The following is a 21,336-nucleotide window of genomic DNA, read 5'->3' on the forward strand; positions in this document are numbered from 1 at the left end:
TAGGAAGCAGTCCATGGGAAAGTTGCCGCTCACAGCTCCTCCTTGGGTTTTCTAAGCTCAGGCAAGGGTCCTCCTCATCAGGTTCCCAGGGCTAAGCTCCTGGTGCTAGCCTCAGTCATCTTTCCAGCAACAGAACTCCATGGGCAACATTGAAGAACATCTTTGAAGGCATATTGCCTTCCCAGGGATGACCAAGGTGTCCTTCAGTACCTCTGGCCAGAACAGAAAAAACACAACAATAATATAATTTTAATCTGCAGCAAACACCCCTCCAACAGAAATCATAATTTAATAACATCCTTTCTTTAGGTCAGTGGAAACCTTTCTGATCCTTCGATCAGATGAGAGGCAGTAGGAGAAATACCAGGAGAAGGAGAAAAGAAGCTGGATAGAGTCAATTAGCATTTACTAGTTCAAGATAACTAGGCATTCAGTTTTCTCACCTATAAAAGTGAATAATGTTAACAGTTACTTCAGAAGAACGCCGTGAGAATTCAAATATGATTCACATGCATCCCTTAGCACAATGTCATAAGTAACAATTGCAGTAATTATCATTATTTTACTACAATCTATCCCAATACCTGTAACCATCCCTGCATTTAGAAGTTCCTCAGTAAGTCTTTAATGAATGAATATCATGCCCCTTCATGGTAATGGACTACACCATGTGGCTCAGTTTCTGCTTTGGGACAGAGGATTTATGTTAGAAAATAACAAAATTCACTCACAGGTGTGTCCTACCTGTGCTTCTCTTTCTAACAGTAAAGACAGAACAGGCTAAGAAATAGTCCTGCTGTGAGGTTTCTTGCCTGAATCATTTTTCTGTATAGTTTTAGGGAAAAAATATAAATAATATGTAAGCTAAGTTATTTTAAATGAATGTTATAAATATTGATTCAACCTGAGCAAAAATTAAGTTGAATTTATTAATAATCATTAAGATAAATTTCCAACCTGTATCAGATAAATCTTTGATAATGACATCAACTATAAAGAGATGGGGATCATGGGAGGGAGTACAGTATGGGACACAAGTTGTTAAGAAGAGCACTTCTAGCCAATAATTTGAGCACCCTTTATGTGCCCAGCACTGAGGGACAGAGAGGATTATCCATGAAAGTGAAAGCCTAGCCCCTACCCACCCCGGTGCTCATACTGGGTGACGTCTCAGAACACACAACTTTGAAAACCCACATCAAGAGCTGGAAAGCCAGGCTCTCAGGGTGGGAATGGGTCTGCATCTCCCCTTTGGATGGCAAGATTGAGCAAAGCAGAAAAGTGGACAGAGGCCTCCAAAACCCAAGGAGACATCAGCCAAGAAGTGAGTCAGGAATGAGCAGTGTATCAGGAGACAGTTCTGATGGAGCCAAGAATCAGTTTGGGAGAAATTTTCTAGAACCATCTCTTTAAATCTATGGAGAGAGGGGGAGGGACTGACTAAATTGTCTTGATGTCTCATGCATTTGCTTCCACTTAAAAGCAAGTGCAAAAAGAAACATAAAAACAAGTGCAAATATGAGTTTCCATGATGGTTGTTTTTGTTTTTTGAGGTTTTTTTTTTTTTTCCATACTAGGGATTGAACCCAGGGGTGCTTTACCACTGAGCTATATCGCCAGCCCTTTTTTATTTTTTATTTTGAGAAAGCATGTTACTAAGTTGACAAGGCTGGCCTTGAACTTTCAGTCTTCCTGCCTCAGCCTCCTGAGTCCCTGGGATTGCAGGGGTGGACAGCCGCACCAAGCCCCAGGATGCTTTGAGTCCTTGATTATTCTGGGGGGTGTGGGAGTTGGGGTAGGGGTTCTTGTTCAGCATGGAGGACAATCCTAGACTTGGGCCTGAAAAAGAACAAGGCAACAAGGTGCAGAAGACTCTTGAGAAACTGAGTCTGCCTCCCCATCGGGGAGAGAGCTGGTCCCTCTGTCTCATGGAGAAGCCTTGCCACTGTCCAAAGCCTCATGACACTCTGTGAGAGATGCAGCACCCACTCGCTCACTCATTCAGTAAACCCGAATTTCCGTGAAGACAAGATGATGTGATTTTTTTAGTGCTTAGATGGCAGTTAAGGACTCTGTAGACACACACAGGAAGGGACAACAGGATCAGAGACTTCTAGAAAAAAAAATGACACTTCCTTGGCTCTGATAACGGCAGGTGATGGGCTTGGTGGCACTTAAACCCAACACAGACCAATTATTTCTGAAATAACAGCTTTCTGAAACCTTGGAAAGGCTACATGTAATTAAGTCCCACCCCGATGAGCCCAGCTTTCTGCCTAATCCCCTCTCGGGTATTCCATAGGCTTGTGCAGCACGTATTACATTGCCATCGGCTGGGCTAGGCTCTGGGCACACAGAGGTGAAAGAATAGGCACCTCTGTAAAGTGCCATGAAGGAGAAACCCAGGAGAGAGGGAGACGGCATATCCTGGCCCCAAGTGGGCACAGAAAGGGATTAGTGGTTGTGTCTCTGCTGGACAGAGGGCTTCAAAAGTGCCAATGACACCTGAGTTTCTTGTAATGAAAGATGCACTTCCTTCAACAAAGAGTGATATCCTGTGGGTAACTTGTGATTGCTTCTGGGCTCCTACTGCTAATTCAATAGGCAGTTTCTGAGCCACTTTTAAATGTAAGGCCCAGGAAATAATAAATTTGATCCCCATCTTCAAAGGAAATAACATTATGGGGCATTGTTATATTTGATCTTGGCAAACGGTCTGAAAAGTGGTCACTGGGTATTTTTATCAGTCATACACTGTAGGAGGGATTTTAGGATATATATATATATATTTTTCTCATTTGATTCTCATTTCTGACTAATCTTCTGTGAAGGATATTTTTAATGTCTCCACATATGGAAACCATGACCCAACTATTAAGGGGCAAACACAAGATTTTTAACCCAGATTTCCACCTCTGCAAAAGCCTCTGTGGCTTCCCTGCATGATGCTACAATCTCTTCTGAAGATGAGCGTGTCACAAAGAAGTCCCTAATGCAGATTTTTCCTAACTGATATTTTCACTCTTCTCCTTTTTAGAAACGTTCCCCGGGACCCCTCTGCTGAGCCGGTGCACTTCTGACAATTCGGGCCCCTAAACAGTCTGGGGATTCCTGAGTCCAAGAAGAATAAGAACCGAGCACTAGGGGACCCCTGGCATGGAGGCTTGGAGCTAGGGCCAGTGGAAGGTGCCCATTCTGAATTGCAGAAGGAGGCAGAGCGGGCAGCTCAGCTGCCCTACCCATGGGTGCAGGGGAGAAGGGCCAGGGCCCTCCGAGATCCACAGCACCATAAGCTGGATGGGAAAGGGTATCCTCTGAGCCTCTGGGAGTGGCCACACTTGTCCCAAGCAATGGATGGTGTTAGGGAGTCCCCGGAAGCCACCTTGAGGCAAAAAGAGGACCTAGTAAATCCTGGTGCTCCAGAGCTCCTGCTGCTGATGTGACTTGTCTACAGTGTCAGGACCTTGCAGACCCCACATAGGGGTCATTCGGTGAGGGTATCACTCTGGGTCCAGCTCCACGCAGCAACATGAACGATAACTTCTGCCGGGCCCTGGTGGACCGGAGGCCCATGGGGCCCCCCAGCTGCATGCAACTGGGTGTTGTGCCCCCTCCCAGGCAGGCGCCGCTGCCCCCGGCCGAGTCCTTGGGTAACGTACCCTTCCTGCTGTACCCAGGCCATGCGGAGCCACCTTACTACGACGCCTACGCGGGGGTGTTCCCCTACATGTCCTTCCCCGGAGCCTTTGGGGTCTACGACTACCCCTTTGAGCCCGCCTTCATCCAGAAGCGCAATGAGCGCGAGCGGCAGCGCGTCAAGTGCGTCAACGAGGGCTACGCGCGCCTCCGCGGCCACCTCCCGGGCGCGCTGGCCGAGAAGCGGCTCAGCAAGGTGGAGACGCTGCGCGCTGCCATCCGCTACATCAAATACTTGCAGGAGCTGCTGAGCGCGGCCCCCGACGGGGCGGCCCCAGCCTCCGCCCGCAGCCTCCCGGTCATCGGGCCAGTAGCTCTCCAGCCGGACTGCCCCGGCGACTGCGGGGCCCGGGCGCCCCACTCCCTGGTGCCCGAGTCGACCGAGTCCTCTTGCTTCTCCTCCTCTCCCTTTCTCGAGTCGGAGGAATCCAGCCATTGATCGGACAGTGGCTGCTCCTCCGCAGGCACCGTCCCATTCTGGGGAGCTTTGTGCGCGCTGCTAGGTCACCCGCGGTGCCGTCATCCTCGGACTTACCTCCCCCCTCTCTGCCTCGGCCCGCATTTAGGAAAGTTAGTTGGGGCCAGGTTGTCGCTCTGTCGTCCATACCGCAACGCAGCCTTGTCTCTGAGAGTGCGCTGGAAGCGAGCCGATTTGAATGCGCCATGCCCCGACCCTCCGCAAGATGGCCTCAGATACTCACGACCGGTTATCACTTGGGAGAGGAACCCAGAGGGAGGGGTGGGAGGCCAGACTGCTTTTGCACTCAGCCTAGATGGAACAGCCAGACTTGGAAGGATGGGATGTGTGTACACTACGGGTGGCGCTCTCTGGCTTTCTTGATGGAGGGCCATCACCCTGCCTCCCCAAATCCTCAGTGTAGCCTTCTCAGGTTTTCCCCGGGTTGAATGAGAACTGCATTTTCCCCCTAAGACTTATAAACCTCTGGGGTCCATCAGCACTGTGTTTGCACCAGAAGGCTAAATAAATGCATTGTTGACTTTTGTGATTCCTGGATCATTGTCTAGTCCCACCCCCACCCCCACCCCATGCCCCTTTCTCACTGGCCCACCCAGCCCAAAGCCCTTACTGCGATGGAGGGCTGAGTTTTCTGCTAGCTCTCACAGTCCATAAACTTTTTCCGGAGATCTTAGTATATGTCAGGAGACTGTGCACAGGAGGGGCCAGAGTCCCAGAGAGAACACACCCTGGTACAGGTAGGGGTGGGAGAGAGTGGGGAAGAAAGGTAAAAAGCCAGGGTCACTACACAGCGTGCGGGTGCCATACCAGAGGTGTGCCCATTCAAGGTCGTCCTGGGAGACGTCCAGCCCAGTGAGGAGGAGTTCACTGTTTCCCTGACAAGAGGCAGGCCTGGTGGTGTTGAAGGTGGGTGGGAGGGGTCTTGGCCTGATCCCTGCAGGTCTGCTATGGGAGTGGAATGCTGGGGAGGATCACCGAGCTAGACTGCCTACCATTTTCTCAGGACAGTGTCCTGGGACTGGGGTGGGGAAGTCCTAGGGTTGGGGTGGGGAATCCTAATTTTGGTATGACAGGCCATTCTGAAGGGTGACAGTCCATGTCCCAGGCTACCCCTTCCTAAACTCTATTGGTCCAGCCTCGAAACCTTCCATCCTGCCTCCCACTGGGCCTGCCCCATCTCAGATCTGTGTATAAATTCCTCCCTTCACCATCCTACCCTCCTGAGAGACAATCTGGGATGTCACTGGCTGGTCTCGAAGGAATGACAGCTGCCTGGCCTCAGGTTCTCAGGCCAGGCAGCAGGGAGCTGAGTGGAGGCTAATTTTACTCCCTGGGAGCAGGGAGAGAAATCCTCCACCCTCACTCCCGCCCCTGCTTGGCTGGCTCAGCAGGACAGGCTCAGCCAGGCCCAGTCCCCAAGGCGGGGGGCATTGGGGACACAGGGAAGCAGGGAAGAGAGGGCAGTGGGGTGGGGGAGCAGGGAAAGCCAGTTTGCCAGGGAAGCCATGGAGCCCTCTTCACCCCAGGATGAGGGGCCGAAGAAGAAGCAGCCCAAGAAGCCTGTTCCTGAGATTCTGCCCAGGCCACCCCGGGCCTTGTTCTGCCTGACCCTCCAGAACCCCCTGAGGAAGGCCTGTATCAGCATCGTGGAATGGAAGTATCCTTCAGGGCCTTGAGAAGTAGGGAGGGGGTGCATGATGTGGGGGAGGAGTGTGTGGTGGTCACAGAGCACAAACTTTGAGGGTTAGGGTGACTGGGGACTTGGAATGGGGTAAACTGCCACAGGACAACCTGAGACACCCTTGGGAAGGAAGGTCTCCACCACACTGGAGAAGAAGGCAGGAGTGGGAGGGCTTCCCACTCGGGTCCTAGATGACAGCCAGAGAGGCTATTGGCCACCCGTGGAAGCGCCTATTTCATAGGGTCTGTGCCAGCTATGCCCAAATCCATATCTTGGGACGCTACTTAGAGTTTTGAAATCATTGTCTCACTGTGGATTAAGATGGTGAGGGGGAGCTACAGTCGCCCCCTTGAGAAAATCCTCACCCTCCACGAGAGGGGGAAAGAGAAGACCAGGACTGGTTGTGGGAAGGCTTCTTCTGGGGTCCAGTCCCAGCTGGGGATGAAGCGGGGGGAGAAATGGGTTTAAAGAGAGGCCTGCTCTCGGTGCTCCAAGGCTGGCTGCTTCAGCTTAGACATACCAGCCTAGGGACAGGGATTTCAAGTCCCTTTCTGCTTTCATGAGCTCTGGGAGGAAGAACGCTGAAAATATCTGGACTATTTGGGGAAGGAGGAAGAAGCTGCAGAGAGGAGGGGGCCTGGGTCAAGTGGATTCCTAGGGAGAGGGTCAGGAGAATTTGAAATATTCTGAAGGGCTCTGGAAGTGTGGGCTCCCACCAGCTGTTCCTTGAAGATAGGAGCTTGAGGGACAACTGGAAGGGCAAGAAGGACATGGGGCCAAGTAGATATTTAGAGTGGGGGTCAGCCCTGCTCCCCACAGCTACAGTTGCCAGGCCATGTCAACCCTGGCCTCTCCCTCCCTGCCTGTCTGCGGTCAGAGCAGACTACTGGGCAGCTGCCTCCTTTTCTCCAACCTTCATCCTCTGAGCCTTCTCCTTTTGCAGGCCTCTGCCCTGTGTCCCACCTCTCTTCCCCAAAACCACACACCAATGACCCACACTGCTCCTCTTTCCCTAACTCCTCCCACACGCTCGCTTCCTAAGGTGTGAAAGTCAAGATAGGCAGGGGCCCAGGCAGACCTCTGCAAATGCCTGGAGAGTGGGGTGGTTGGTGGGGGGTGAAGCATGTGCACCCTGGTTTGCATCTCTGTCTTCCCTCTTTCCAGCCCCTGTTCTGTGGGGGACTTTGTCTGAACCTAGAGCAGCCCCCAGCCTTTCTTGCCATTTTTCTGGATGAGCCCCCACAGGTTGTCAGGACAAAAATCTCAGAAGCCAAAGCACTTTGGGGGCAGGGGGTGGGCACTGAGAGTGGAACAACCAGAAGACTCTTTAGCCCATAAAGCTGGGTGCCAGCCTTTGCAGCCCCTGAGAGTCTAAGTGGAAGTTACCTGTTTCTGATGAGAGGGAACAAGGTCTCCGGGGAACTCCGCTGGAGAGTGGGGAAGGGTCCCCAGGAGCCTGTCCATCCCCCTGGCATTATAACCCAGTTCAGGCGCTCCTTAACCCTGGTACCAGACCCTTCGAGACCATCATCTTGCTCACCATCTTTGCCAACTGTGTGGCCCTGGCTGTGTACCTGCCCATGCCTGAAGATGACAACAATACTCTGAACCTCGGCCTGGTAAGATGGCCCTCTGTCCCCTTTCCCGCAGACTGCAATCCCAGGCAGGGTACACCCCCCCGCCCCGCCCCGGAGGACTCTGTCCTGGTGGGACACACCAGTGGTTCATCATCCTGAGGATGCACTTGGCCTTCCCCACCCCCGGCAGGGCAGCAGGGTAAACTGCTCATCCAAGATTCTGTGACATCATCAGCCTGCACGAGCAGGGCCTCACTATGCCCAGAGAACACTCATGACAGCCCCACAACAACCACACGGAGATTGACACCCATTTGACAGAGGTGGAAACTGAGCCTCTGTAAGGTCAGCCAGTGAGCCATGGAGGTTGGATGTAATTTCCCTTCCCTGGATATAATCCAGAAGGAATTTGCTTCCGTGAGCTTGCCTAATGGGAGTGTTAGACCTAAGAATTTGAAGAAAGAACATGCTTTAGAGTTCTATAATACCACTGTTTCTCCACCCCTCCCAATGATACAATGAACTGTCCAATTCCAGAGCTGGATGGGATTTTCCAGAATCAGTCCATCCTACCTCCTCCCACCTTACTCTACTTTCTGCCTGTGAACGCTGAGGTAGTTGACGCACTTTCTTACCCAAAAGTCAGCTAATAATAAAGACGGCTCACATTCTTTAAGTGTTTATCAGCTGCCTGACTCTGTGCTAAGTAGTTTATATTATTGCATTTTTTTAAATCTTCGTAATTACTGTTGTGGAGTAAGTAACATTATTAGTCTTGTTTAAAAGACAAGAAAACTATGGGTTGGGGTTCTGGCTCAGTGGTAGAGAGCCCTCGCCTAGCACATGCGAGGCCCTGGGTTCAATCCTCAGCACCACATAAAAATAAATAAATAAAATAAAGCTATTGTATCCAACTATGACTAAAATAAATAAATAAATATTTTAAAAAATAAATTAAAAAAAAAAAAAGACAAGAAAACTAGCCTAAGAACATTTAGTTACCTTGTCCAGAGTCACCCCCATCCAAGCCTTGTGGCAGAGCCTCAAACCCAGATTTCTGACTTTGGACTCTGCTCCTATACTGGCTGTGTTTCCAAGGTGGAGACAGCAGGAGGACTTCTAGAGAAACCCTCATCTCACAAGGGTGGGGCCCTGGGTCCCAGGAAGCTGCCATCTCAACGTGGTGTTTCCCTGCACTCAAACTGTAGGGGACAGGAGGGAGGGGCCCATTAGCCTGCATCCTCAGTTTCTCTCTGCCTCTCCTCATGCTGGTTTCCATGGGAACCTATCTTGAGTTGGGGAGAGGCTGGGATTCTAAATGTGTGCTTTCTGTGAGTAGAAAAAACCGGGCCCCTGAAGGTGGAAGAAGAACAGGCTTAAACGAGGCAGGGCCTGTGCAACCTCAGTGAGCGGGGAAGGTCTTGGTGCAGCTGGGTCCTTTCACAAGGTAGACTTAGTTCTCTGTGTGTCTGAATTAAGTAGGGGTCTGGGTCCACCGTCCCCTTGGGAAGTCATACTTTGGGGCCTCAGTTCCATGTGTGCTGCTTAAGAAGCAGCTTTTGCAAGAAATTCTGCTCTCCCCAGAGAATGTCAAATTGCACCCTAATGGTTATGTCACCTCCCATCTTGAAACACCATGAGTTAGGTGTACAGCTCATAGAAACAGGGTGGTGAGGTCCACGGGAGAGAAAGCTGCCTGGAAGCCTTTCCAGAGCCACAGATGTCACTTGGCAAGTCAGAGCTCCTGGGGCTACTAGCCTTCATTGTGAAGCCCAGAGACAGCAGGAGATACTCAAGATCACACAGCCAGCTTCTGCCTGAGGCCTCCTCACTCCCTCTTGTCAATTATTCTTTCATTTCCACAACACCCAGCAAGAGGGACATGAGAGGGGACAGGGCAGAAGGAAGGGAGGTTGGGTTCTTACCATTCTCTCTTCTTCCTCCTGGCCTCTTTGTAGATATCTGAAAAAGGTTGGGGACTTCCTGTTATCCAAAATGACCCATAGCTTTTAAGAGGGGAGACCTAATTCTGCATTAACTTTCTCATTCACTCTACAAATATATATTTAGTACCTCTTACATCCCTGGCACCTACTAGAGATATAACTGTGAACCAAATAGACATAGTTTCTATCTTCAAAACTTAATTAACAAAATAAGTTAAACAAGTAATTACAATTAAACCAATTAAAGAGGTAGTGAAAATGAAATGGGCAATATGTGAGGTTTGGGGACACTCTGACGGCCTACTGGACAATAGGGGTTGGGGAGGCTTCTCAAAGGATGGGACAGAGTCTGAGACCTGAGGGATAAGAATGGGGTCAGCTTTGTGGCCGTGTGAACTGTGGAGGGCCCCAGGTTTCAGGCTGAGTTCTCTGTAGACATATAATCGAAATTTTAATTAATTTTATCCTTGAATTTCTATTTTGTAAGTAAAGTCCTTGTAGACAGTAGCACACACTGGGACCTTGGGACTTGGCTCACACTGTGCTCCTGCGTCTTGCCACCTCCCTGCCTCAAAGATAGGCCTTCAGCTTGCTTCCTTATGCTCTGGTCCCCTGGACCCCTGGACCCCTGGACCCCTGGCAGAGACCTGGATGTAGGAACTAGGGGAGAATCAGGGTTGGGTCCTTTGGCATCTTAAGGAAGGGTAAAACTATGGTTGTCCCTGTAAGATCAGGTGAGGCAGGTAGTAACCAAAGGAGGCAGATTTAAAAAGGCCACCGAAGGAAGCTTTATTGGGATATCACTCCCAGGTGGAACTCGATCAGACGGACGGAGTGGACAGGAGCAGGGTCTGAGGAGAAACCTCGTGGGAGCTTTTATGGGGCTTACAGTAGGAAGGGAAGGGCTTGGGACAGGAAAAGGTGTTTTTAGGGTTCCTTGTCCCTCTGGAGTTGGTCAGGGGAGCTGGCTGAACTCCAGGATTGGCCCGGGGGTCCTGCTGATTGATAGGCATTAGCCAGGAGATCCTGCTGATTGACAGGCCTTTCCACTGGCACCTGATTGATGTTCCTTACCCGCATGGGCTGCTTTGTTCTAAGTCGCTACCACCGATCTAACAGTCTCCACCGTGGGTTGACTGTGCCTTAGCCCATTCGGTGGGCAGATCTGCCAAGCTGAGCCATCTGCCATTCAGGTACCCAGCATCTCTCACGTCTCCCAGAGAGGTTGCTAGGATACCCTTGGAATCATAACCTGTCCAGTGTGGGTTAAGGTGATAGGTCCCTGTTAAGGGGAAAGGCCTGGCACTATTTCACCTGTAGCCAGAGCACAGGATATGAGGTGTCAGGTGTGGGGGGCCTGGAAGCCGTTACCTGTGACAGTCTACGCTGGCCCCACACAACATTTCTGCAACTAAAAAGAGAGGTGGAGAGTGAGAGGTGGAGATTATGTTTTATGTTTTAGTGCCTTTATCAGCACTGATTTCCTGCTCTTTGAACAAGAGGTTTCCACATTGTCATTTGCCCTGGGTCCCCCAGTTGTGCAGCAGGGCCCGGACAAGGTTGGGGAGTGTGACGGAGAGTGTGATGGAGGAACTGGGCAGGAAGGGGGTTCCCGGTGGAGGTAGCCATGTGGCAAAGGGCTGGAGGCAAGAGATAGAGGTCAAGGTGGGATGTAGAAAGTGAGGCCACCACATGGATCATGGATGGTGGTAAGATGGGGAGGCAGCAAGAGGGACAAAGAGGCCACTGGGACTCTGACCCCAGAGGTGGTGGAGATGAATGAAGAGACAGCATTGAGCAACCCTAGTGGCTTTGGTGACTGACTGCATGTGGGGTGGAGATGGGGGTAGGAGGGGGTTAGGGGTCATGCAAGGGTGACACTTGGGTTTCAGGGTGGATGATCAAGCAGATGGTGGTGTCACTTTGCAAGGCAGTTAGAGCCAGTTCATCTGTGGACCTGCCGGGGTGCAGGTGTCTGTCCACTCATGGGCAATTGGCTCTGCAGGCTGGAGAGTTAATGACAGAGGTTTCCTCGCTTTGATAAATGCCAGGGTAGCCAGGGTGAGAAGGGGTGGGGATGGAGGTGGCAGGCATGGAAGTCTTCCTGAAGTTCAGGTGGGTGAACAGAGACAGGGACGCTAGCACACTTGACTGTGGGAGGGACATCCCCTCCAGGTCCCTCTCCTGCTCTTCTTCCATCCAGCATTTGGTGACAATGGACCTGGATTTCCTGGGGCTGGGAGACCTCTCTGACTGACTGCTCTATGTCAGTTAGAAGGGCCTGGATCTTCCCTGAACAGAAGAGGAAACTGAGACCCAGGGAGGGCAAGGAGTTCCAGGATACATAGCAGGGTAGATGAGAGGGTAGCAAGAAGAGAATCCGGGTGCTGGCATCTTGACCAAGTGAACGACATCACACTGGGGGGAGGGTGGACTTGGGGTCTAAAGTCAGCCAGGTTGGAAAAGCCATGTTGTGTGGTGGTTAGGAAATGGTTTTCCATGCTAGGAGGTATGCTTCCGGGGTCCATATATTTATTAGGTGCACAAATCTTGGAAAAGTTATGCGACCTCTCTATTCCCTCAGTACCTTCATTTGGATAGCATTGTACACTTGAGAGAAGTTTCTGGATGAGTCAAGACTTTCGAGTTTCTAGTGCCTTATCTTTCAACCTGAGGGACTTCATTGTGCAGGTCCCAGAGTGCTTCAGAGCCAAGCCTCTGTGCCTTTCCATCCAGAAAGCCCCTGGTCACTGAGATCCCCAGATTGTCCTGGAAAGGGTATAACCCCCCACCAGCTACACCAGGGGATTATTTAAAATAAAATAAAAAGTCCTCCTCACCCCACCCACCACCTGTCCCTGTTTTCTCTTTAATCCTTCATCTTCTCCAAAACATCCAGTTTATCTGAGCAGCTTCCCTCGTCCCTCCTCCCACTCTGCAGTAAGTCACCATCATCTTTGTGAACAGCAACATCCAGGATTGTCGAGGGCTGGCCTCATAGCAGGCCTTGTTCAGATGCTTATCACGCTTGCTGTCCGTGAGGAAGGTGTGGTATTCTTCTCATTTGTAGAGATGAGTAACTGAGGCTCAGGGCGGTGAAGTCACTGCACATGCTGCACACGGTCCTGCTGGCTTTCTGGGTGGGTCTCTTGGTGTACCTTTCTGGACATCAGAAGAGGAGAGAGGGGGAAGACCCTCTGTGCTTCCCTGGGGCCTAGCACAGTCCCCGCCACTCAAGGCAACCGGGTTTTCTCCTGGTTGGAGTTGCTGCCTTCCCAGGGCCGGAATGGACACTCAGTGGCCAGCCTCAGCCTCTAGGCCTGCTTGTACTTGCCCAGGAGGAAAGCCTGCCTTGGGCCTGGGGTGGTGGGGGGGGGTGCTGTGGCTAGCACAGTCCCTCCTAGAATTCTCCCAGGAGATTGGAGGTTGGGGGAGGAAATCACAAAGGGGACGCTGTCTGTCCGAGAAGCAGGAGGATGGAATGGACACAGGGAGTGGCCAACAGGAAGGGAAGTGATGCGTCCACATGCAGCTGGAAGCCCAGACCAGAGCCCAGAACCTGCCCACAGGCCCAGTCCCAACTCTCCAAGCCCCTGTCTGCACCCCAGGGTCTGAAGAGGGCCTCTGAGGGCCCCTGACTGAATTAAAGGAGACTCTTGGGAGGGTCACCATTCCAGCCTTGGCCAACCTGAGAGGACCTGTGTGGCCAAGCAATAGCGACTGTGAGGGCTACTGGCCACGGAGACAACACTGGAAATGGGGTGTTTGGGGTCTCTGATCTTCTTCCATCCTTAAAGCAATCCTACACCAAAGGATGAATTTCAAAAAGTGAAAATGTAACTCTGGCTAAAATATAGAAGGAGCGTGTGTCAAAGATAAATTTGACTCATCAGAGAATGAGCAGGAGAGTAAAGCCGGTTTACAGAGAACTAGAGGAGCAGAAGTTTTATGATAGGGGAGAAAGTGGAACCCGGTAGCCAGGTTAGACCAGCAGCTGGTTAATGCCCCACAGGGCAATGAAACTGTCACCACATGAAACTGTCACCACCGAGTGACTTTCTTTGGGGGGGGGGATACCCCCAGGTCAGTGGTGTTGTGGGAGGGGGCAGGAGGGGATCTGCCCACCAAGGGACTTTTGCAAAGTCTGAGATCACAAAGGGGGTAGGGCTGTGCACTTCTAGCATCTAGTCAAAGCCAGGGACTCTGCCAAACATCCTGCAATGCACAGGACAACCCCCTCCCCCATCACAGAATTATATGTCAATTAGGGCTGAGGTTGAGAAACCCTGCCTTATTTAAATAATCCTTGGCCAGGCCCGTTATAAATTGTTCCAGTATGACATCACAGAGGATCTGGTGCCCTTCTCTTGCCTTATTTCCAAGTTCTGGAAAAATTTTTTTAATGCCATCAGTTGGGCATTGCCTGCTGCCTGTGTGGGTAGGTGGGCTCGGGATTGCTGCCAGTCAGCCCCTCCCAAGCTCCAGAGCAGCCACCGCCCCTAGGGCATCACTGAGCCCTCCAGGCCTCTGTTGCATTCCTGGGCTTCAGGTTGCTGCTGAGCGTCCTCCGCAAGGCTGGAGCCTAAGCCCCCGGCAGCCAGGGCGTTTGTCTTTTTATAGGGTCTGGAATGTGCCCACTAGCTCCTGTGGCCTGTGGCGGGCTCCACCTCGCCATCTGGAGAGACTGGGGCTTCAGGAGGACGTCAGCTCTTGTCTTGCACTTCAGAGACCTGCAGGGCACAGGGTGGTCAGAGCCTGGGCCACCATGCAGAGAACTGACCATGCTTAACAAGGGTTTGCCAGGGGCTCAGCTCCCCCTTTGGGACACTTAGCATCCCCCTAACCTTAATAAGGCTTAACGGTGATTATCACAATTACCCAAGACAGCACTGGCCCGACAGCTCTGCTTTCCCCCGCCTCCCCATTTGACGCTGAGTGCAGAACCCTCCTGTGGCTCTCAGCCCCCCACCTTATCTAGACCCTGTCTCCAAGCTGAGGGGGCTGGAGGAATGAAGGCCACACTGGGGAGGTCCAATGACCAGAGAGGCCCACTCCAGGAGCGTCTCTTTGGCCTGGGTTCATTGGGTTAAATATAGTCACTTTCCTCATTCCTCAACAGGTCACTTTCCAAACCTGGAGGCTGAGGGGTGAGGGAGATGCCAGGTGCTGGACACTCAGTGAACAGTGTGGCCACGGGGTCAGCCCATCAGGCTGGCTGACTAGACAGGCCATTGACTTGCCCCAGCGGGTGGGGTGGGGACTTCACAGCCGAGGCACCTCACATCCCCCTCTAAGTGGCACTTACCTCATCTGTAAAATAGGAAAAGAGGCTCAGCAAGGTCGAATCCCCTGCCCAGCACTGAGGTGTGCGAGAAATGTCTTGTGTCCTCGAAACCCTGTCTGTTTGGATCCTGTACCCCTTTCCCCCCGGATGCAGGGACCTTCAACAGCAGTCAGTGCTTGCAGTCACTCCTCCTGCCCTAGGTGGTGCCCAGGCCCTAGGTCTCTGGTAGTGCCAGAGTCCCCAGGTCACAGGTCCTCTGCACCCTCATTAGGTCAGGAATCCTGGGCAAGGCTGGAGCCTACTTTCTTGGGAGCCCCAGGTCTCCTCCCATACCTGATCACATCTGCAGGATACTACGCGCTCTGTCCTTGAGATCTCCCACCCTGAGGTTAATCTTAAGCCACACGAGACCAACTGTCAGGGCCCTACCACTCCTGAGACAAGGAGGCCCACCCAATAGCCTGCTGTCTGCTCCGGGGAGCCAGAAAGGGGAGAAAGACAGGAGGGAAAAGTCCTGACTGTCATAGAAGTGTCTTCTGATGGTTGTACCTGTCCAGCCTGCCCCAAGTACCTGCTGGGAGGCCCTGGGAATGCAAGGATATGTGGAGACCACCATGCCAGGCCCCTGCTTCACCCCCAGTCAAAGCTCTACCCAGCACCTGAGCACCCCCCTCCCCTCAGCCAAATCCCCTTTGCTTCCTTGAAGCAAATGGCCTCAATGAGGGGACCACAGTGTGAGTCTAATGCCCCCACCCGCCAGCCCCAAGCCCTAGTAGGAAGGTGTCTGTGCAGCTCACATGCCTGGACTCTAAGAGAGGGGACTTTGAAGCCCAGGGTAGGGAGCAGGCACATGGTGGCAGGGCACCTTCCCAGGGGGCCCTTCTCCCACAGCCACCCTGGTGCTGCCATCTGTTCTCTTTAGACCAGTCCCATTAGGGTGCTCTCTGTGGGCTTTGTAGATTCAGAGCCTTGGGCACACAGGTGGCCTGGGAGACACGAGTCCAGACCTGGCCATAGTGCTTGAGCAGAGACTCAGGGGAAGGAGGTGTGGTGACAGCTGCCTCCATGTCCAGACAGGAGTCTGGGGCTGGCGGGTCCCTTTGGAGGGGAGCCAGCTGGCTTCCACTATCTTCCCATGAAGCACAGTGCATGCCGGGGGCAGCGACCCTTGGAGTTGAAAGCTGGCAGAGGGAGGGTAAGGGACGTGTGGTCAGAGCCCTGCTTTTTTCAGTCTGGGACTTTGTGGCTACCTGGCTTCAACATCCCAGGGAGCAGGTGCAAGGCCTGTGAATCAGGGTCACACAGTGGCCTGCCTCCAGCCATGTGTGCCCTGGAGAGATCCAGTGAAACGCTGTTTGTGGAGGGACGGGTCCCTTGAGCAGGATGTTGGTGACGAAGGCCCTTGAAGGGAGTGGAAATGGAGTTCTCAGTCCACAGGCAGGCACCTCCTGGTCCTCCCCTGAGCTCAGGAGTTCAGCTCTGGTGCTGGCCTGAGGTCCAGCCTCTCTTCTTGGGAAAGGAGATCCCAAGGCTGCACCTGCCTTTGAATTATGTGGCGGCAGAGATCACAACTTTCCAAGTTCATTCATCCATTTAACATTCCTTGAGCACCTACTATGTGCAGGGCAATATGACACATTCTGGAGTCCAGCTTTCAGATGACAATCTATGGGGAAGGATGCATTTGGGTTTAGAGTTTTTGTTGAAGTGGTAGGGATGGACCCCAGGGCCTTCTGCATGCTAGGTAAGCACCCCAACCCTGAGCTACACCCTAGTCCTAGTTTGTTATTTTTAACTTCCAGACTACCATGAACTGATAAATGGCCCTACTGTAACTTGTGGAACCTGCCATGTGATGGACAAACCCAGATTTTTCTATAGTTCACCCATGTGCTTAGATGTTGCTCTAAATTGCTATGAAATTTTCCAAATGCTCACTCAATGCCTATACTATACTTCCCTTACCTTGGAGAGATGGCAACAGTCTGTGGACCAGCCCTGGGCAACAGCCTGCACCTGAGCTCCAGGGCCGGAGGACACCGACTAGTTGACTCAGCCACAAACATGTATGTGGTGGGCCCTGTTCCAGATGCAGGTATCAGCAGTGAATGCAGCAAACTCCCTGAGCTTGAGCTTGTGAACCTGATATTAGGTCCAGATTAAATAAATAAACAAACTTTAAGTCTTGACAACTGTTAAAAAGAAATATAAAGAAGGGTAAGGCAATAGATCATGGAGGAGGGGTGGCCTCGAGGGTCTGATTAATAAGCTTCAAGTTAGAATCTTAAAGAAAGAAGACAGGGAGCCATGTGAATATCTGGGCAACAGCATTTCAGGCAGAGGGAAGAGCAAGGGAAAAACTCAAAGCCTCAAAACCCTTTGAGCTGGAGACCTTGCACCCTGGGAGAGGGGATTGGAATCCTCAACAGGGGGCTTTCTCCAAACCCCCCCTCCAGCTGCCCCCAACAACTTTCTGATGGGAAACCCAGGCCCCATATCCAGGTACTATTGCTATTGAAGAAATGTTCCATCTCACCTGTTCTTGAGGCAGTGAAACCACAGGGCTTCCCCACAACTAAGATGACACATTAAGTTGATTCCCAAGTACTTTTTTTTTTTTTGAGGTTATTGCAAATGAGGTAGTTTTCCTCATTTCCTTCTCAGAGGATTTGTCACTGATATACAGAAATGCCTCTGATTTATGAGTGTTGATTTTATATCCTGCTACTTTGCTGAATTCATTTACTAGTTCTAAAAGTTTTCTGGCGGAGCTTTTTGGGTCTTCTAGGTATAGAATCATATTGTCAGCAAATAGTGCTAATTTAAGTTCTTCTTTTTTATCTGTATCCCTTTAATTTCTTTTGTCTGTCTAATTGCTCTGGCCAGTGTTTCAAGAACTATGTTGAATAGAAGTGATAAAAGAGGGCATCCCTGTCTTGTTCCAGTTTTTAGAGGGAATGCCTTCAATTTTTCTCCATTTAGAATGATGTTGGCCTGAGGCTTAGCGTAGATAGCATTTACAATGTTGAGATATGTTCCTGTTATCCCTAGTTTTTCTAGTGTTTTGAACATGAAGGGGTGCTGCATTTTGTCAAATGTTTTTTTCTGCATCTATTGAGATGATCATATGATTCTTATCTTTTAGTCTATTGATGTGATGAATTACATTTATTGATTTCCATATCTTGAACCAACCTTGCATCCCTTGATCATGGTGCACAATCTTTAAAATGTGGCATATATACACAATGGAATTTTACTCAGCAATAAAAGAGAATAAAATCATGGCATTTGAAGGTAAATGGATGGCGTTGGAGAAGATAATGCTAAGTGAAGTTAGCCAATCCAAAAAAAAAAAAAAAAAAAAAACAACAACAAATGCCGAATGTTTTCTCTGATATAAGGAAGCTGATTCATAGTGGGGTAGAGAGGGGGAGAATGGGAAGACTAGAGAAACTCTAGATAGGGCAGAGGGGTGGGAGGGGAAGGGAGGGGAAGGGAGGGGACAGGGGCTTAGCAAGGATGGTGGAATCTGATGGACATCATTATCCAAAGTACATGAATGAATACATGAATTGGTGTGAATATGCTGTGTTTACAATGAGAGATATGAAAAATTGTGCTCTATATGTGTAATAAGAATTGTAATGCATTCTGCTGTCACTTATGTTTTTAAAAAATCAATTAAAAAAAAAAAAAAAAGATGACACATAAGGACACCATGATCTCCAGGAGGCCGCAGCTGGGCCGCAGGCAAGGAAACACTGCACAGTGTCACAGGGAAAACCGAGGACACACAGGACCAATTCTTCCTGTGCAATGTCAGAGAGACCTTAAGAGATGAGAGGTCCACTTGGGTGGAAGGACTCAGGGACACTCCAGGCAGAGAACCCGAATGAACAAAGGCACTGAGGTTAGAGCAGCTAGGAGACCTGAAAATCATTCTACCTGACAGGCAGGTGGCCAGCAGGCCAGCGGTAGGTCAGGAGAGGTCAAGGTCAGCAGGAGTCCATGTCATAGAAGGCCTTGCATGCTCAGGAAGGTATGTGGGGTTTATCTGCCACGAAGACATTGCTGAGCAGTAGGAGAGAAAGTGGCCAGACAGGATAGAGAGGGGGCAGAAGGAGGAGGAGGTGTGGCAGGCAGCAGATGACTGAAGATGGGGGAAGGAGCAAGTGCTATGGCTGTGTCCATGGGGACAAGATGCACACAGCCGGCATTCAGGGTAGAAAGGCCTGGACCTGAAAAACCTGAAGGACCTGAGTCCAAAAAGACCCCTGGTTGTGGTTTGGGCAAATGGGTACCATTGGCTAAGGCAGGAATGTGTGAGTTAGAGCATGTTCAAAGGGAGAAGTTCAGTTTCAAACCCAATGAGTTCAAGGTCAGACAGAGTCAAACCTGATGAGTTCAAGGTCAGACAGAGCCAAGCCCTGGTATGCCACCCACAGCTGCGACCACATACAGCAGCTCTGTGAACACAAACAGAATAGCACGGACAACAGGACAGGGCAGGCGGACAACGCCTTCCAGGGCCCAAGCCCCTAGTAAGACTTCCTGAGCCCATGCCTTGTCCAGGCCACAGCAGACCCTTCCCTACAGGGAGTCCTTTAATCCTGAAGACGATTCTTCAGGGTAGTTTTCATTATCTTGGTTCTGCAGATATGGAAACCGAAATTCATGGTGTCTTAGGAACTTGAGTAAAGAAATACAGTTGGTGAGAACCTGTCTGCCATAGACCTATTCCTCCCACTCCCCGATGGCTGACTCTTGGGGGGGTGCAGATGGAAACAGGTACTTTGGGAAGGTTGATGACTTTGAGCTCAGGAAACAGCCTGGCCTTGCCCAGGGCATCCAGTGCCAAGCTTAACAAATATCTGTGGAATTACCATCCCTCGTTCCTTTGTGCAAGGCTCAATCCAGGCTGGGGAGGCCACGGGCCAAGGCAGTGTGACATTGATGACATTGTTCCTATGACACAAGAATGGACACATCCCTCTCCTGTGTCCCTCTGGGCAAGGGCCATGCCGTGTGTACACACCAGTTTCCTCTGGCGGTGCACGGTCACCCAGACACTCACAATCAGGCTGCCAGGAGGATGGTGGAGAGGCTTGGGCCTTGGAGCTCATGGACTGTGGAACCCGAGTGACCCCATCTGAGGCCCACAGCTCCCAACAAACTTGCTCTGAGCCAAGCAGCAGCTGGACAGGCAGCAACAGGTGTAGGCAGCACTACGGTGTCCATGGCTGGCAGCCCGGCCTGTGGACACACAGACTATTTTGGGTCCTGTTTTCCCTCCCCTCAACCTGACTTCTGTCCGTCCCCCTAGAGTTTTCAGCAATCTGAATTTACATGCTGACTTGACTTTCCTCTTCTCCCTCACACCCACCCCTCGATGGTGCGCGTCACTGTCAGAAGCCTGTCCTGAGACAGGGGGAGACTGCTCACCCACCTCCAAGGAGACCCCCACCCACTCTCAACAGGGAGGATTCCAGACCCCCCTTTGCAGTTCCTGGGCATGAATTGGGCTGCCCAGCACCTCTGCCTGATGCCAAGTCATCTCCAGCAGCAGACCCTTCAGCAGAACGGCACCACTGTGCATTCTAGTCCCCATTCTATCATTTCTGGAAGATGGAGAAAGCTGTGAGGTCACACATTAAGGGAAGGGATTAGCGGTAGGTCAAGGAGACAGGTCTGTTCATATATACCTCTGTTTACCCTTCTTCCTGGAAGGAGAAATCATGGTTTTGGGAAAATTCTCTCAATAACCTGTTTGGAGATTTCTGCAGTCACAACTACATTAATGAGTCATTTCAGAGATCTTTTCCCTTGCCCCCCACATCTATCCAACTGGAAATAGAAATAGACGATCTTTCAAGTTATGAATGGAGTGGCCAGTTCCCCAGTCTGGCTCTGCCAGGGTCAAGGAACCATGAGTTCGTAATATGAGTTAGGCCTTCATGGTGAATTGACTGGGGGAGACCTGCTCCCCAGAGTGCTTTCAAGGGAGGGGTTGAATGGGGGGGTTGGCCTCTGGAACATGGAGCCCTGTACTGCTCAGCTCCATGGGGCACCCGTCTCCGTCACCTCCTGAAGTTGTGCAGTCCTGCACCTGGACCAGGCAGCAGGCCAGGTTGACACTGCTTAGAGACGGGGCCTCTTTGGGGAGACGAAGGGACCAAAGCTCTTAGAAGCCACCAAACCAGGGTTCAGAAGGTTGCAAGGAGAGCAGTTTCAGCCTGGAGCCCTGACAGAAGGGACCTGCTTTCTCAGTTAGAAATAGCTCTTGCCAGAGCCCAGAGGAGGGGAAGGGTGACCTAGCCAAGCCTAGGGTGACCCAGAGGATCAGGCTACAGGGACAGAGCCCAGAAGAGTCAGCATGGCCTCCTGTAGGGTGCATCTGAGCTGAAACCTGAGCCTCTTACCTGCAGGGTCTCCCCCATACACAGAGTACCCCACATTTGGATCACCTTGCCTAATCATGGCTGCCTGCAGACAGCTCAGGTTAGGGGGGCCGTGTGAGCAGGGAAGTCACAGGAAAAGGGCAAGACCCTGACCAAAAATGGGGAGCAACTCTGGAGTTCTGAGAAGTCCACCTCCTCCTACCATCCGCCCACTGGATGTGAGAGAGGGATGCCCAAATGAAACCACCTGGGGACTCTCGTCTTGGGGGCTGG

The 21,336-nt window shown here is 51.3% G+C and overlaps 2 protein-coding genes across 2 annotated transcripts in view; both read left to right on the forward strand.

Moving 5' to 3' along the window:
- Positions 1–3,529: 3,529 nt before the first annotated feature.
- Ascl5 (achaete-scute family bHLH transcription factor 5) lies at positions 3,530–4,135 on the forward strand. The gene has a single exon (XM_076832337.1). The coding sequence runs from the start codon at positions 3,530–3,532 to the stop codon at positions 4,133–4,135; it is 606 nt and encodes a 201-aa protein (XP_076688452.1).
- A 1,437-nt stretch (positions 4,136–5,572) lies between these two features.
- Positions 5,573–21,336, forward strand: part of Cacna1s (calcium voltage-gated channel subunit alpha1 S) — a 62,430-nt gene continuing 46,666 nt past the window's right edge. Inside the window, exons 1-2 of the mRNA XM_076831955.1 lie at positions 5,573–5,831; positions 7,369–7,474. Of these exons, the coding sequence (XP_076688070.1) occupies positions 5,680–5,831; positions 7,369–7,474 (258 nt within the window). The 5' untranslated portion in view covers positions 5,573–5,679. The remainder of the gene's footprint in view (positions 5,832–7,368; positions 7,475–21,336) is intronic.

The sequence above is a fragment of the Callospermophilus lateralis genome, chromosome 13 (genome assembly GCF_048772815.1).
Source record: "Callospermophilus lateralis isolate mCalLat2 chromosome 13, mCalLat2.hap1, whole genome shotgun sequence".
NCBI classification, from domain to species: domain Eukaryota; kingdom Metazoa; phylum Chordata; class Mammalia; order Rodentia; family Sciuridae; genus Callospermophilus; species Callospermophilus lateralis.

Bases quoted from the DNA above. Each gene is read 5' to 3' on its own strand.
- Ascl5 (XM_076832337.1), top strand. From the start codon at position 3,530: ATGAACGATAACTTCTGCCGGGCCCTGGTGGACCGGAGGCCCATGGGG.